At 37.9% G+C, this 18,518-nt stretch overlaps 1 protein-coding gene across 14 annotated transcripts in view; it reads left to right on the top strand.

Moving 5' to 3' along the window:
• FRYL (FRY like transcription coactivator) overlaps positions 1 to 18,518 on the top strand; it is a 350,059-nt gene that overhangs the window by 206,157 nt on the left and 125,384 nt on the right. For all 14 annotated transcript variants that reach the window (XM_021101186.1, XM_021101187.1, XM_021101185.1 and 11 more), the window contains 6 exons: positions 3,811 to 3,890; positions 4,273 to 4,353; positions 7,963 to 8,131; positions 8,420 to 8,512; positions 16,516 to 16,614; positions 17,853 to 17,954. In XM_021101186.1, the coding sequence (XP_020956845.1) occupies positions 3,811 to 3,890; positions 4,273 to 4,353; positions 7,963 to 8,131; positions 8,420 to 8,512; positions 16,516 to 16,614; positions 17,853 to 17,954 (624 nt within the window). The remainder of the gene's footprint in view (positions 1 to 3,810; positions 3,891 to 4,272; positions 4,354 to 7,962; positions 8,132 to 8,419; positions 8,513 to 16,515; positions 16,615 to 17,852; positions 17,955 to 18,518) is intronic.

Raw genomic sequence — 18,518 nt, 5'->3', positions numbered from 1 at the left:
CCGTCTCTGAGTAGTTATAGTTCTCTTGTATGTTCCCTAGTCTAGTTGGTGGCTTTCTTGATTATATTTAATATTTTTATGACAATTTCATCCGGTTGCTGAGGGGTTCTGTAAAGTATATTGCTAACCGTCTTAAGCAAGTGTAGAATTCCTGTGCATTGTGTTCTCATTGAACCCAGGTATACAGAATGGAATAAATCATGATCCTGCTTCAAGACAGCACTTATTCATTAATCTCTGCGTGACTTCCCTTGTATTTGTTCATTTGCAGTAGAACAGCTCCCTGTGCGCCTCCCACCCAAGACTCTGAGCACTTGACTGCTACCTAAAGTTTAAGCCTCATCGTGTAAATCTTCTCTAGGTCACTCCCTGACTATTTCCTAACCATCATACTGATTTTTATGTTAATGATCCCCTTCACTTTACAAAACATGTTCATGTGTCTGAAAAATAGTTTTTTCTTGTTTTCGAACTTTCTCAAGAATTGTATCATACTGTTTCTTGTCTTCTGGGACTTGCCTTTCCACTCAACATTATGTTACTGAGATGAATCAATGAAATGTATAGCTCTACATCATTATTTTCTTACAATGTGTGTAATTGCTAGGGCAGCCGAGCTCCCCACTCATAGGTTTGGTAGCCGGGGTTCTGCCAGTGAAACTGACAGAGGGCAGAGTAACAGGAAATGAGGTTTTTTTATGGCCGCATCTGGAGGCCTTCACAGACGAAAAGTGAAGACCCAAAGAAGGATTAGACCCGAGACCCTATTTTACCAAAGAGCCACATGTTGTGGAGAAGTGACAAGACAAAGAAAAGGGGTGTGGGTTCCTAGAGGTGGTAAACTGTGAGAAGGTACATTATCTGGGGAACACTGATGGAAGATAAGGGCTGTTTTCTCTTTGTAGATCCATCTCAGGGCCAACTGTGGTTCTAGTGAAAATGGTTGTTCTTTTCTTGGTGTAGAAAGGGGAGGAGAGACCACTTTTAGGGAGAAAGGAAGTGGATAGAGGGCTTTTCCTGCATCTGCTGTTTTTCAGTTGCCTTCAGCTCCAAATGATCCTTAAAGCCAATGTGCCACATTTTGTGGTGGCAAACTCTGCTCGTCACTAGGTCGCAGGCTGTAAGAAACATGGATTTAGACTTCCACCAGCAACGCATGTGAGACCCCGTTTATTCCCATCACCTCTCCTGGTTGATACCGTCACACTTATCTTTCTCTTCACCAAACAGGTATCAAATAATACCTTGTGTATTTTCATTCTCCTTATTCCTGGTGGCATCAAGCATCTTGTCGTACATGTTTATTGTCCTAGGAATAAGGATGGCAAAGTGCAAAACCAGAAAATTATAAAACTTCCCTGAAAGCCTTTAAAGAGGTGGGAAGCTATCTCATGTAAATGTGTCAGAACACAGTGATTCCCAAATTGATCTATGGATTTATTGCAACTCCAGTAAATATCTGAAGTTTTTATGGAACCTGAAAAGATGGCTCTAGATTGAATAGGACAGAACAGTAGCCAAGCTTTCACTGAGGAAAAGGGAAGACTTTACAGTGCCAGACATCAGAAATTGTTAGTAAGCTCTGATAATTAAGATGGCATGATTTTAATATAGACATATGTAAAGTGGTAGAATACAACACTCAGAAAGAGAGGCACAGCCATCTAGACCTGGAATCTCTAGCTGTGGTGACTTGTATAATCTTTGACCCATCAGTTCCTCCTTTTGGACTCTTTTCCATGGAGCTATGAAAGTAAATAAATTCACAAGATGTTCATTGCATAACATATACATTGAATTTTCAAAATCTGGAATGAAATTGTTCATTAATAGGGAGCTTATTAAGTACACTGTAATTTTTATATGTGTATAAATTTTTATGTACATATAAGTATATATATACACTTATATACATACATATGTAATATGCATACATATATTTACACACACACACACACACACACACACACACACACTATTATATGGCTGCTAAATAGCATATGGAGGAGCTCTTAAGTACTGACCTGGAAGGATGCATCATTCCGATAAGTGAAAGTAAGGTGTAGGAGTTCCCACTGTGGTGCAATGGGTTAGGAATCCGACTACAGTGCTCGCTTCAGCAGCACGTATACTAAAATTGGAATGATACAGAGACAATTAGCCACTGCTCAAGGATGACATGCAAATTCGTGAAGCAGTCCATATTTTATTTTGTTTTTTATTTTTTCTTCTTTTTAGGGCCTCACCCATGGCATAGGGAAGTTCCCAGGCTAGGGCTCGAATCAGAACTGTAGCTGCTGGCCTACGCCACAGCCACAGCAATGCCAGATCCAAGCTGCATCTCCGACTTACACCACAGCTCATGGCAATGCCAGATCCTTAACCCACTGAGCAAGGCCAGGAATCAGACCCGAATCCTCATGGATACTAGTTGGGTTCGTTAACCACTGAGCCATGATGGGAACTCTCAAGCATTCCATATTTAAAAAGAAAAAAATCGGACTGCAGTGGCTTGGGTTCCTGTGGAGTTGAACACCTGGCAGAGTGGGTTAAAGGATCCAGCGTTGCCACACCTGCAGCATAGGTCAAAACTGTGGCTCAGATTCAGTCCTTTGCCTGAGAATGTCCATATGCAGCAGGTATGGCCATTTAAAAACAAAAAACCGTGTGTGTGTGTGTGTGTGTGTGTGTGTGTGTCAGCTTGGAAGTGCTCAGTAGTGATTATATGTGGGGGATGGGGCAGGTACTTTCTAGTTTAAATGTTCTGATGTGTTTTCTGAATTAGGAACCAGTGTGTAATTTTTAAAGAACTAAACAAAACAAACATATTTGAGTGACGGGTTTCTAATACTTATTAATAAAGCCATAAGTAGTTTTAAATAGTTGGAAAAGTTGCTGTCCCTTTTGGATCCTGTTAGGATAGAAAATCAAACTCTATGGAATATGTGCTGGGCTCAAAGATTGTTTTCCTATAGGTGTTGTAGAGAATTACACATGAGTTGTTTTTAACTTTCTGACAGCGACAATGGTAGTAACAGCTACTATTTTTTTCATCTGTATAGTCCATAGGTCAATGATTTTTGTGATTATGAACCTAATACTCTTGAATTTAGGGCTTGGTAAATTTAGATGTTCAACTAAGTTCTTCAAGAAAAAATAATAACATTCTTAGGAAAGGGGAATATCAACAGGTTACTAGTAGATCCTATCATGAAAATTAAAATTAATTATCGATGTGGTTGAAATGATGCGACTACTCACTAAAGACATAACCTGTGTAGCATTCACTTGATGTTTGGGGTCTTTTTTCATTTTTAAAAATTATATTGAAATATAATTGATTTACAATGTTGTCCTAATTTTTCCTCTGTAACGAAGTGATTCAGTTATACATGTAAACATATGCATTCTTTTTAAAATTCTTTCCCCGTAAAGGTTATATCAGAATATTGAGTAGAGTTTCCTATGCTATTATGGCAGATCCCTGCTGACCCATCCATTCCATAGACAAGAGTGTGCATATGCCCAATCCCAAATCCCCAGTCTATCCCTCACTCACACCTTTCTCCTTTGGTAACCATAAGTTTGTTTTCAAAGTCTGTGAGTCTGTTTTATAAATAAGTTCATTTTATCATTTTTTAAGATTTCACATATAAGTGATATCATATGATATTTGTCTTTGTCTGGCTTCACATAGTATGATAATCTCTAGGTCGAGCCATGTTGCTACAGATGGCATTATTGGATTCTTTTTCATGGCTGAGTAATATTCAATTGTATATAATACCACATCTTTTTTTTTTCTTCTAGATTCCTGTTCATCCTGTGCCCGATCCCTTAGTTCATGAAGTTCTAAACTTAGCTTTTAAGCACTTTAAACACAAGGAAGGGTAAGTAAAATACTTAAAGGATTGTTGCTTTTTTCTGCAGTCCAGTTTTAGACTGTTCATTTAACCTCTCATGGATCATTTGTTTCTAGAATTCAAAGCAATTATCTTCCCTAGTTTTTCTAATCCACACAAGATGCTTATGAGAAAGATTTTATAAAATTAATTCTTAAAGCCATTGATTGGATTCTTAAGAATCAGGTTAAGTTTCCTGACAAAGTTAAATCTCAAGATAGATGGAAATTCATGTGGTTTTTTTATCCTCCAAGTGAATCTTCAGAGAAAATTTATGCCATACCCTGATAGGGAATTTTCAGATTTATTTAGAAAGTGAGTTTGTAGAACAATGCAGTGAAATAATACATTTTCTTTTTTGTTCTTTTAGATATTCAGGAACCAACACTGGGAATGTGCATATTATTGCAGATTTATATGCAGAAGTGATAGGCGTTCTTGCCCAATCAAAGTAAGTTTTATAGATACTGATTTTGATTTGTTTTATGTTTTAGAAAGCTTCACCACTAACAGAATAGACACTGACAATTTTATGTCTGCTATTTTTTTCATAGAGTTACTGTTCAGTCTCCTCCACCTTTTATTCTTTCACACTCTGTTCTTTAGAGGATTTTTAAGTGACACTCATACTTCACTTCTACAACTTGTTTCCATTTGTTTGGGGTTTTCCATAAAACCTGAATTGAGGAAGTGAGAAATTACCAAGAATAGTCAAAATATTACCTTATTCCTTATTTTTCACATTTCGATGAGAAGTGTTTTTAAAAATCTTTCTTTTAGAACTCGTCTTAGCTAATAGTTACTTTAAATACTTTCTAGTCGAGTGCTTTTATTTCTGAGATAGCAATGCAGTGTCTTCCTTCTAACCATCTTATTAGTAATGAACCGAGTTTTGAATCAGTACAAGACATACCAGAAAGGAAGATAAAAGATACTGGATTATACCATAAAAGAGGTTATTCATTAGGAGTTACCCTCATTGAGTTGTATTGAACTGTTGTTACAGTAAACAATAAAATGGGCATTTGTTTTTAGTATCTTGTGCTTACACTAAAGACCTTGGAAGATTTGGGGGTTTTTTTGTGTGTGTTTTTATCTTTTTAGGGCTGCACCTGCAGCACATGGAGGTTCCCAGGCTAGAGGTCAAATCGGAGCTGTAGCTGCTGGCCTACACCACAGCCACAGCAACACCAGATCCAAGCTACGTCTGCAACCTACACCACAGCTCATGGCAATGCCAGATCATTAACCCACTGAGCAAGGCCATAGATCAAACCTGCATCCTCATGGATACTAGTTGGATTCGTTTCCTCTGAGCCATGACGGGAACTCTGACTCGGGAAGATTTTGAATTTCCTTTGTTGCTTCTGAGAAATTTGTAAGGAAAAAAAAAATATATATATATCAATTCAGATTTTTTTTGTGTTCCATTTAAAGAGTCAGTCTTTGGCTCTGAAATCCTCATATAACAATCTTTTTAAATACTACGAAAGCAAACACATTTATTGTTAATGTTTGGTAGTATAGATATTAATATTAAGTAATATGTCTTATTTAGTATTTGGTATTTAGTATCTATTTATTATTATTTATTTTTTATCCTTTATAATCCACCAGGGGCCCTGGTATACCCAGTGCTATAGAACTTAGAACATAGTTGGACTATTTGAAATGACAGACTCAGACAGTAATACTTTAACAAGGCATTTATATTGAATCAACAATGAATCTCTGTCTCAGAAATATAGATATAAAAACATGAGCAATGATATATTTTTTATGGTACATATATATTCAGGCTATTTTAATTTTTACTGAAAATGGATTCCTGGAGTTCCCATGGTGGCTTGGTGGTAACGAACCCAACTAATATCCGTGAGGACTCAGGTTTGATCCCTGGCTTCACTCTCAGTGGGTTAAGGATCCAGCGTTGCCATAAGCTGTGTGGTGTAGATCACAGCCGTGGCTTGGATCCTGCATTGCTGTGGCTGTGGCGTAGGCTGGCCGCTGTAGCTCCGATTTGAACCCTAGCCTGGGAACTTACATATGCCATGGATATAGCCCTAAAAAGCAAAAGGAAAAAAGAAAAAAAGAAAAGAAAAATAAAGTGATTTTTCTATCAGGAATATAGGTTAGAAATTCTAAATAATACATTAACAAGTTAGATCCAGAAAAAACTACATCATAGCTAAGATAAATCTAGGATGGGAAGGACAGTAAATCTAAATCTAGGATGGGAAAGACAGTGGATTTATGAAAATGATGCTCAGCCTCACTGATCTAGTTGTAAGAGAAATGCCACTCAAACCAGTATTGAGGTATTTCCACCTGTACGTACAGTGAGCGTGGGAAAAAATGTGGATAGAGCCACATCAGGTTAAGCCAATGGCTCTGACATGCAGAGGACAGGTGGTGAGGTGGGAAAGAGGCGGGGGGAGAGGAAGGCCAGTGGTATTTTAGAATCTTGTCTGTGCATTTCCTTTGATTGTAGTGACTAATAATTTCATGGGAAATTTAACAAAAGAGAAACCCTTTGAATGCTAACACTTCCGTGGGAAGATTTTTATCCACTTCATAATTTCTTTATAAAATACAAACAAATACCTTCATGGAAAATGCTGTTGTTTTCTTCAAGACTCAGATGGAAGTAGACAAGTTATATGTCCTATTATGTATCCCTATTCCATTAATAGGTGATTAAATGTCCATATTTAATTAATATGTACTCAGTGACCATTGGGAAGTATGCTTTGTCAATTTTAACTTTTAAGAACTGGTTTCCCCAAATAACACTAGCAGTAAAATCTTTCATTGTTTCATAATATGTGGAATTATTATTAACAGATTATTAGATATCTTTTTTGGTTTTTTGTTTGTTTGTTTGTTTGTTTTGTCTTTTTGCATTTCCGAGGCATATGGAGGTTCCCAGGCTAGGGGTTGAATCAGGGCTGTAGCCACCAGCCTACGCCAGAGCCACAGCAACTTGGGATCCGAGCCGTGTCTGTGACCCACATCACAGCTCATGGCAACACTGAATCCTTAACCCACTGAACAAGGGCAGGGATGGAACTGGCAACCTCATGGTTCCTAGTCGGATTCGTTAACCACTGCACCACGACGGGAACTCCTAGATATCTTTTTCCAGTGTAAGCAAAGAAAAACTTAGTAGCCTTAGCAGTTGTGGTCATTTGAATCCAGGATGGTTCTTGCATTGTGAGAGCGCTTTGATTCTCTAGCTTCTTCACATCGTGAGACCATTGTGCTCTCATTCATCTTCTTCAGTTTCTCTACAGCGTAATGAGGTATTAATGTTAAGTGATAATTAGTGGTTTACAATTGATTGGTTTATTTCTTTGAACAAATGTGAGATCTCCAGCCTGCTTGCCATGTAATTCAAATTGCAGACTTTATGGGAAGGAGCCTTGCAAATGCCCTGATGGCTCAGCAGGATAAGGATCGGATGTTGTCTGCTGTCACTTTAGTCACTGCTGTGGTGTGAGTTTGATCCCTGGCTTGGGAGCTTGTGCATACCATAAAAAAAAGAAAAAGAAAAGAAAAGAAAAAAAGCCTTAAAATTAGAGACACTCTCTGATTTACATGTGGATGTTTTATGGTGGGTTATTAGATCTTATTTTTATGTTGATTAACAACGGTTAAATGGTAATGTTGCTATATTGACGGAATAAGAAACTCATTTCTCCTTAGGAAACTTCTGATTTGACAAAGAAATGAACAGCAACTTTATTTTTATTTTTGTGTTTTTAGGGCCACACTCGTGGCATATGGAGGTTCCCAGGCTAGGTGTCGAATCAGAGCCGTAGCTGCTGGCTTATGCCACAGCAACACCAGATCTGAGCTGCAGCTGCGACCTACACCACAGCTCACAGCAAGGCCGGATCCTTAACCCATTGAGCAAGGCCAGGGTTCAAATCCTCGTCCTCATGAATACTAGTCGGGTTTGTTTCCACTGAGCCATGGGGGGAACTCCCTCAGCCTTAAGTATCTTGTGGGAAATGAGTGTTTTAAATTCATATCATCTTGTGTACCATGTCTATTAAAGGTTTCAGGCTGTGAGGAAGAAGTTTGTGACAGAATTAAAGGAACTGCGACAAAAGGAACAAAGTCCACATGTGGTTCAAAGTGTCATCAGCTTAATCATGGGAATGAAGTTTTTCCGAGTGAAAATGTATCCTGTAGAAGATTTTGAAGCATCATTTCAGTTCATGCAGGTGATCTACCATCTCAACTGCAGTAATTAGAATTGGCCCAACATTAGTTGTTTTTTGCTTTTCATGACTTTTTAAAAGAAACAAAAATAAAGTAGTGACATTGTTATTAGCTCTTTATTTCAAGTGTTAAACTGTTGTCACAAGTGTGAATTAACTTTCTCGTTACGTTTGAGCATGATTTGATCTTAGCTTTCTGATAAAATTACAGTGCTTACAAAATTATTGCAATGTTAAAAATGTATTTAATCTTCCTCTGTTGTAAATCTCCTGTACCTTTTCCCTCTCAAGGAATGTGCTCAGTATTTCTTGGAAGTAAAAGATAAAGATATAAAACACGCCCTTGCTGGTTTATTTGTGGAGATTCTTATCCCTGTAGCTGCTGTAAGTATATTTTTATGTTTATGTTCTATTTTAAAAGTACTTTTTCACTAAAGCCATTGCCACATGAAATATTCTTACTTTCTGGTAATTCCTAGGCAGTTAAGTGGAAACTTTGAATGTAATGTGGGGGTGGGGAAAATGGTTATTAGACATATAGCAGAAAAGCATCGATAAGTCTTTTAATTAAAAAACAAGCCCAGGAGTGCCCATCGTGGCTCAGTAGTTAAGGAATCCGACTAGGAACCATGAGGTTGCAGGTTCGATCCCTGGCCTTGATCAGTGGGTTAGGGATCCAGCGTTGCCGTGAGCTGTGGTGTAGGTTGCAGACGCGGCTCAGATCCCACATTGCTGTGGCTCTGGCGTAGGCCGGTGACTACAGCTTCGATTAGACCCCTAGCCTGGGAACCTGCATATGCCGTGGGAGTGGCCCTAGAAATGGCAAAAAGACAAAAAGAAAAAAGCAAAACAAAAAAACAAAAACAAAAAAAATAAGCCCAGGCCCGTAAGATTTAGAGACATTTAGGAAGGCGGAGGATTTTCGGCCCAAAAGTGATGCTTATCTCAAGTAGCTCCATGTAAATACTTCATTTCCTCGTGGCATTTACTCCTCTGAAAATGGCAGCCATTTTAATGCCTCCAAAAAACTTAAAAATACTATGACATATATCCTGGAGTTTATAAGACTGCCTCGATTTTAAATGTTCATTTCTGTAGCTGTGTGGCAGTCATCACACCTGTCAAAACATGTATTCTTTTTTTTTTTTTTTTTTTTTTTTTTTGTCTTTTTGCCATTTCTTGGGCGACTCCCGCGGCATATGGAGGTTCCCAGGCTAGGGGTCGAATCGGAGCTGTAGCCACCGGTCTACGCCACAGCCACAGCAACTTGGGATCCGAGCTGCATCTGCAACCTACACCACAGCCACAGCAACTCAGGATCTGAACCGAGTCTGCAACCTACACCACAGCTCACAGCAACGCAGGATCCTTAACCCACTGAGAGTGGCCAGGGATCGAACCCGCAACCTCATGGTTCCTTTGGATTCGTTAACCACTGCACCACGATGGGAACTCCCAAAATATGTATTCTTAATAGATGCCAACCATTGCCTTTGGAATAGATAAGCAGTGCCATCCTACTGTGCAGCACTAGGAACTGTGTCTAGTCACTTATGATGGAGCATGATAATGTGAGAAAAAAGAATGTACATATGTATGTGTGACTGGGTCACCAAGCTGTACAGTAGAAAAGCGACAGAACACTGTAAACCAGCTATAATGAAAAAAATAATAATTATATATAAAAAATAAAAATATGTATTCTAAATAATTTAGAAAATATGATTGCTATAAGCATGACTGCAGTAACTTCCAAGAAACCAGATTTTTTTTTTTTTGTCTTTTTATGGCCACACCCATGGCATGTGGAGGTTTCCAGGCTAGGGGTCTAATCATAACTATAGCTGCTGGCCCACGCCACAGCCACAGCCACACCAGATCCGAGCTGCATCTGCAACATACACCACAGCTCACGGCACCGCTGGATCCTTAACCCACTGGGTGAGGCCAGGGATCGAACCTGCAACCTCATGGTTCCTAGTCGGTTTCGTTAACCACTGAGCCATGACGGGAACTCCAAGAAGCCAGATTTATAGAAGCTTTTCTTGGTGTAAATTTATCGTGTTATTCAAAAATAATTTTGCAGTTACTAGTACCCAGCATTCTATAAATAGGATTCAGGGATTTTAGAATACTCAGACATGCTAGATTTTTTTGTTTCTTGGCTTTTTGTTTTGTGGTATGCAATATGCTATTCACTTTCAGGATACTACACCCTGCTGTGTAAATGATATTCCTTACATATGTATACAAAATTTCATTTTAATACTCTCTTGTGGAGGTAAAATTGATAAATAGACTACATATATTTAAAGTGTACAATTAAGATCCTGCTGAATAGCATTGAGAACTTTGTCTAGATACTCATGTTGCAACAGAAGAAAGGGTGGGGGAAAAAATGTAATTGTAATGTATACATGTAAGGATAACCTGACCCCCTTGCTGTGCAGTGGGAAAATAAAAAAAATTATTAAAAAAAAAAATAAAGTGTACAATTAGACCTGTATATATGCCTGTGAAACCTTCACCACAGCGAAGATAACAGACATATCTGTCATACTCCAAAAATTTCCTCATGGTCCTTTTTAACCCTTCCCCTACCCCACCCCATGCACTTCTCTGGTAACCATTGATTTTCTTTTCTTTTCTCTCTTTTTTTTTGCTTTTTAGGGCCACACTCGCAGCTTATGATTTTGTTAAATGCTTTTTTCCTCTGTCTACTGAAACAATCATACAAGTTTTTTTTTTGTTAATAATAATATGGTGAATTCTATTAATTGATTTTTCAAATGTTGGATCAGCCTTATATTCCTAGGGTTAAGCTTCTCTTGATCACAGTTAGGTTTTTTAAAAATATTGTTAAATTTTATTTCCTACAATTTTTTTGAGAATTTTTGCATCTCCCTATGTTCATGGGGGCTATTTATTGCCTTGTGGTTTTCTTTTCTTGTAATGTCTGTTTTAGGCACAGCGTAATGTCAAAGACGTATGTGTAGAATTGGCTACATGTCTTCCTTTGGAGTTGGGTAGAATTTACCAGCAAAGCCATCTGGCCTGGGATTTTCCTTGTGAGATACTTTTTGAATATTAAGATTATTTTCTTCAGAAGACATAGGGCTACTCAGACTATTTCTTCTTGAGTAAGATTTCATTTCTTTCTAAGAAGTTTGTCCATTTTCTGAGGATTACCCAATTTATTGGCATGAAGTTGGTCATAATATTCCTTTATTTTCTTTGAATACTTACAAGATTTGTAGTTGACCTCTTTCATTCCAAATATTGGTGTTTGTGACTTTTCTCCTTTCTTCCTCATCTGTCTGGCTAGAAGTTTATTGATTTTATTGATCTTGAAGAACTAGCTTTTGACTTTATTGATGTTGTCATTTTTCACTTTTCTACTTCATTGATTTCTGCTTGGATTTTAATTATTTCTTTTCTTCTACCTACTCTCTCCAGTCACACCCTATTTTCTTAAGGTAGGAGTGAAGGCCCCATCAAGACATTTTCTCTCTTCTAATATAAAATTTAAATCTGTGTCTTTTCCTCTAAGTAATTCTACAGTGGCAGCCCCCAGATTTTAATATTTTGTGTTTTATTTTCATAAAGCTCACAGTACGGTCTGCTGTCCTTTGTGAAATCCACAGATCATTTAGAAGCATTTTATTTAGCTTCTAAACACTTGGGGATTTTCCAGCGGTTATGAACATACTTTGTATGCTTGAATCCCTTTAGATGCATTGACATTTGTTTTTTTGGACCAGAATATCATTCATTTTGATGAATGTTCTATGTGCACTTGAAAAGACTGTGTATGTTGCTGTCAGATAGAGTGCTCTCTAAATATCAATTAGGAAAAATTGGTTGATAGTATTCTTCAACCTGGTGATAGCTTTACTGATTTCCTATCTATGTGTTCTAGTAGTTACTGAAAGAGAAGTATTTGAATCTCTAAGTATATAGGAGTTCCCATTCATGGCGCAGCGGAAACAAATCTGACTAGGAACCATGAGGTTGTGGGTTCGATCCCTGGCCTCACTCAGTGGGTTAAAGATCCAGCGTTGCCATGAGCTACGGTATAGGTCGCAGACGCGGATCGGATCCTGCATTGCTGTGGCTCTGGCGTAGGCCTGGGAACCTCTATATGCCGCAGGTGCAGCCCTCAAAAGACAATAAAAAGACCAAAATAAATAAATAAATAATAAATAAATAAATAAATAAAATCTCTAAGTATAGATTTTTCTGTTTCTCTGTTTCTGTCAGTTTTTGCTTTGTGTATGTTTAGGCTCTATTATGACACACACATACATTTAGGATTGTTATATCCCCTTGAGTTGACATCGTTATCATTTTGAAATAACCTTCCTTATCCCAGATAGCATTCTTTGTTCTGAAATCAATTTTGCCTGATATTAATATAGCCACTCCTTGGGAGTTCCCATTGTGGCTCAGTGGAAATGAATCTGACCAGCATCCATGAGGAAGCAGATTTGATCTCTCGCCTTGCTCAGTGGATTAAGGATCCAGTGTTGCTCTGAGCTGTGGTGTAGGTCACAGACGTGGCTCAGATCTGGCATCGCTGTCATTGTGCCAGTGGCTACAGCTCCGAACTAACCCCTAGCCTGGGAAGTTCCATATGCTGTGGGTGCAGCCCTAAAAAGACAAAAAAAATATATAGATATAGCCACTCCTGCTTTCTTTTGATCATGTAAGTAAAGCATATCTTTTTTCCATTTTTAAACTTTTAATCTACTTGTGTTTTTATATTTAAAGTACATATTGTTTTTGTAAGCAGGATATGGTTTCACCTTGCTTTTTTATCTAGTCTAGCAATCTCTGCTTTTTAACTGGGGACCACATACATTTAATATGATTGTTGATACAGTTATTTTAAATATGTCATCTTCTGGAGTTCCCATTGTGGCTCATCAGGTTAAGAACACAATGTAGGGGAGTTCCCATTGTGGCTCAGTGGGTTAAAAACCTGACTGACTAGTATCCATGAGGATGCAGGTTCTATCCCTGACCAGGCTTAGTGGGTTAAGGACCCAGCATTGCTGCAAGCTGTGGCATGGGTTGCAGATGAAGCTTGGATCTGGCATTGCTGTGGCTGTTGCATAGGCTGGGAGTTAGCAACTCTGGTAAGACCCCTTGTCCTGGAGTCGCCTGTATACTGCAGGTGCTGTTGTAAAAAGAAAAAAGAAAAATCTGTCGTCGTCGTCTTATATCTTTTATTTTCCCATCTGTTCTTTGTTCCCTTTCTCTGCCTTTTTTTTTTTTTTGATTAATTGAAGATTTTTGTGATTCTTTTATCTCTTTTGTTGGTTTATTAGCTATATCTCATTGTTTTGTCATTGTTTATGGTATACATCTTTATCATTTTTTACCTCAGGTGATATTATGCCATTCATGTGTAGCGTAAAAACTGTGTGCAATGGTATACTTCCATTTCTTCCCTGAAAAATCTCACACAGCAGTGAGCTGGGGCCATTGAAGGGTTTGTGTCATTTATTTTCCATTCCTCAGGGCTTACTTTCTTTTGTTGACTGATGTCTGATGTTTTGCACATCATTTCATATATGTTGTTCATTTTTTGGTTGGTTTGGTTGGTGGCATAAATCTAGTCCTCCCCTTACAGCATCATGGCTAGAAATGGAAATAAGTAGCATTCACTTCAAATTTCATTCAAAAATATTTTCAGTCTAAAAATATTCTAAAAAAATAAAAATAAAAAAATAAAAATAAATAAAAATATTCTAAAATGAAATTTATTTTCACATTGAAAATCAGATTTAACTGGTTTGACTTTCATTTTAAATGATTGAATTAATTGACTTATGATCTGTGCGTTCATGTGGATTGGTTTATGGTATTCAGATCCTATCTTTAGAACATGTTTAGAAAAGATGTACAGGGAGTTGTAAGGAAAGTTAAGAATTTAAAATATCAATGGCATAGCAATAATAGTGACTGACATGCTTTTTTTTTGCTGAAACCTTTAAGATGTATTTTCTTGGCAATTTTCAAATATACAATACTGTATTATTAACTACTCACTTGCTATGCATCCCTATGACTTATTTGTTATTAAAATTTTTATTTATATTTGATTTACAGTGTTCTGTTGATTTCTGCTATACAGCAAAGTGACCCAGTTCATATATATATACATGTGTATGTAAAATATTTATGTACACATACACAATCTTTTTCTTATTATTATCTTCCATCATATTCCATCACAAGTGATTAGATATAGTTCCCTATGCTATACAGCAGGACCTCATTGGCATGCTTTTGTTTTTAAACCTGTTTTGAATATTAACTTATAGTTGAATATTGAGAGGTTTTTCACATGAGTACAAACAGAAGTCATGGGTGTTCTCATTGTGGCCCAGTGGAAATGAATCTGACTAGTATCCTTGAGGATGCAGGTTCTATCCCTGTTCTCACTCAGTGGGTTAAGGATCCGGCATTGCCACATGAGCTGTGGTGTAGGTCGAAGACATAGCTTGGATCCCACATTGCTGTGGTGTAGGCCCAGAGCGACAACTCCAGTTCTACCCCGAGCCTGGGAACCTCCATATGCCGCAGGTGTGGCCCTAAAAAAAAAAAAGGACAGAAGTCATGAAATAGCAGTTTGTAAAGAGTTTGGGTCAGCGAGCCCCCACCCCCACTCCCACCTCAGTTTTTAACCATGTGAATAGGTTCATTTTACCATAAAGAAAATAGATAGCCTCATTTATAAAACCATTATCAGCTTGGTCTATTATCATTAGTGTATATACTTCAATTTCTCTTTCCTAGAAATGATTTGAATTATTGCTTACCCATCCTGAATTGTCATTTGTGCTCTCCCCTTGTCTAAAAATCTGTTTTTGCCAGATACCTAACTGGCATTATGTTGCTTTTAAGGTTAATTCATCAAAAGGAGCAGATTGTAGGAAGAAAGACCCTTCACCATGATCCATTATTACTGCGTTGCCTGATTCTTCTTTTATGCCATATTTGCTTCTCCAGTTTGTTTACTAGGGTTGTCCGAACACAGTACCACAAATTAGGTGGCTTAAACAACAAAAATTGATTGTCTCACAGTTATGGAGGTTAGCTGTCTGAGATTGGAATGTTGGCAGGTTGATTTTTTTCTGTGTGCTATGAGGAAGATCGTTCCATGCTTCTTGCTTGCTGGCAGTTTACTGAAAACCTGTGGTAGTCTTTGCTTTATAGAAGTATCACTCTCATCTCTGTCTTCATCTTCCCGTGGTGTTCTCCTTATGTGCATATCTTCCAATTTCTCCACTTTTTTAAGGACACCAATCATGTCGGAGTAGCCCCCCACCCCAACTCCAATAGGACCTCATCCTAACTTAATTATATCTGCAGTGATCTATTTTCATAGAAGGTCACATTATGAGGTGTGCGGGGGTTAGGACTTCAATATGTGAATTTGGGGACAATTCAGCTCATACCACTGGCCTCTGCCCATAGAGCTCCCCTGAAGGAACATTCTTGCCTCTCTAATAACCCCCAGCCTCTCTTCCTGGTTGGACTCTACTATGTATTTATTCATTGTATGTATTGAGTGCTTTCTGTGTGTCATGGCCTCTTCTATACCCAGGGAATTCAACAGTGATCAAAGTAGGAAAGGCGCCCTGCTCTTAGAGAGGCTACTATACGTCTAGTGAAGAAAACTCACAGTTTTGTAAAATACGTAGTGTGCCACCTGTGGTGGTGAGGACTATAAAGCAAGGTAGAGATACACAAATTGCCGAAGGTGGATCGGGGACTTGAAATGTTAAATAGAGTGATTAGGAGAGACTGCCACCTTGAAAGAGATGGTAACAATTGAGCAAAAACTAAAGAAATGAGAGCGTCAACCATGCCCTGTTTGGAGGGAAGAGCTTCTTAGGCGGAAGGAACCAGTGCCTGTTGGATGTATTCCTAGAGTAATAAGGACACTAACGTGGCTGGATCCCAGGGCTGGGGGCCAGAGCAGTGGAAGATTAGGCCAGAGGGGTCCCATGCGAGGCTTTCAGTATTGCTGGATTCAGCGTGGATGAAGCTTCCTTATGGAGGTTTTCGCATAGGAGCCCCTTCTGAGGGCTCTAAGAACAGAGAATCTCCTCTACAGCTGCTCTTACATCGCAGACTCACTCCCTATCCACTTGTCTCTAGTCTCTGCCTGTTCACCCAGGGCAGGGATGCGGTTTATGGCATCGAATTAACATGTGGTCATTTGGTACCCTATGGTACTTTCCATCCACTACTCAGTGAATTATTAACTACTTTCAAACCTTGCAGAAACATCTTGTAATCCTCGTGTAGTTTGAGCTAATGTTTGTAACCATTTTCTTTGTTTTTTTTTGTGTGTGTGTCATCTTTTTACCTAGGCTGTTAAAAATGAAGTGAATGTGCCCTGCTTGAAAAATTTTGTGGAGATGCTTTATCAGACTACTTTTGAACTGAGTTCCAGAAAGAAGCATTCATTGGTATTGAGACCATTTCAAACCTTCACATATTAAATAGGAGTTGTAGTCATTGATTTATGAATTTAGTAGTTTTAAGAGAATTGTAAAAATTGGAAGTATAAAATACCCAGCGTTCAACACAAGGGCAGATTTTTACCCATTTTCTCCTGCTTTTTAAGAAACTTTATATTCTTAATTTTATTAGCTGTGTATTTGCTGGGTTATTCAGACTTCATTCTAGATCTTTACCTGTATTAACAGCTGCTAGAAGTTATATACCAGACGAAAAGTTCAGTGTATTTTTCCTTTATTTTACATGGTAATAAATTATATCCTGAACCATATAATTATTTAGGAGCTATTATCTCTCTAATTAAATCTTTTCCATTCAGAGACTTAAGGCATTTTTTTTCCCCATTTAACTAGCCGCTTCAGTAACTTTGAGGGGTTTTTCTACAAATGTGCAGGCAGCTGGGAGAAAGTTTGGAGCGTTGGACAAATACTTGACCACTTAAGTTAGAGGTGTAATAATAAACATTGATTGTGTCAAGCGTTGAGCTGAGTGCTTGGCATTCTTTTTTTTTTTTTTTTTTTTTTTTTTTGTCTTTTTAGGGCCATACCAGCAGCATATGGAGGTTCGCAGGCTAGGGTCAAATCAGCTGTAGTGCTGGCCACAGCCACAGCCACAGCAACGACAGAGCTGAGCTGCATCTTTGACCTACACCACAGCTCACAGCAACGCTGAATCCTTAACCTGCTGAGCAAGGCCGGGGATCAAACCTGCGTCCATGTTGTGGACACAAGTCAGATTTGTTTCCGCTGAGCCACAGCGGGAACTCCGTGCTTTGCATTCTTTATCTCACAACCTGTAACATGTATGTGTGGTTACCATTTTCCACTTTACATGTCAGGAAGGTGAAGCTTCAAGCACTTGTCATCCCTGAAGTCACACATTGAGTGTCTAGAAAGCGGAGCCATTAATGCCAGCATATCCTCTGATCCTGAGGCCATGGTTCTGGTTATTTCTATGCAGAAATAAATAACATATTTCTAACTCAGGGAAATGTGATCAAGAAATTGTTTTCATAGAAAAATTTGTGCTTTATCATCCTTTGTTAGATTCCTCCACGAGACTATTTCTTAGCACAAACGGGAAGACTGCTAAAATGATTTTTTTATTTATGAGAATGAATGAAATGTAATTGACAAGTCTAGTGCTTTTTCATGAAAAATACTTCTCTTTCTTCTGTCTCCTATAGGCTCTCTATCCATTAATTACCTGCCTTTTATGTGTCAGTCAGAAACAGTTTTTTTTAAATAACTGGCATATTTTCCTACAGAACTGTTTGTCGCATTTAAAGGTAAGACTTAATCTCATTTCTGACCTATAAATATTGTCTGTGGTATATTCACTTATGCATATACATTGAACAGTATAATAAAACTCTTAGTATATAGTTCCTTTGAATATTAACACTTCACCGTATTCCTTTTCTTAGACATACTTATTCCTTCTATAGGAAAATCATGTTGTAGACATGAATAAACTTTTGCTCTAAAATTTAGTTGGTCTTAATGAATGCAAAGTTATACATTTTTCATAATACTGTTTATATTATCTTGGATCCAGCAATATTTGTTAATGAGTACATTCCTTTAAAATTTCAGAGTGTTAGTTAATCTTACAAAACTCTCCAGATACTTAATTTGTGTTTTCTTTGGGGAAAATTCAATAATGTTGGCTCAAGTCTGAATAATATGAAAAAAGCTTTGATAATAAAATATTGCCAAAAGCACATTTAATGTAAGTATGCGCAGGCAAATATGGAAGTGTGGTACTTGGTCCACATGGATGTGAAAGCTCCTGGAATGATCCTGACTTGAATCAAGGGATAATTCATTGTTATTAACACGATTTGCCACAT

Source organism: Sus scrofa, chromosome 8 (assembly GCF_000003025.6).
Source record: "Sus scrofa isolate TJ Tabasco breed Duroc chromosome 8, Sscrofa11.1, whole genome shotgun sequence".
NCBI classification, from domain to species: Eukaryota; Metazoa; Chordata; class Mammalia; order Artiodactyla; family Suidae; genus Sus; species Sus scrofa.
The sequence above is the reverse complement of the archived record's forward strand: the minus strand, read 5'-3'. Positions and strand labels throughout refer to the sequence as shown.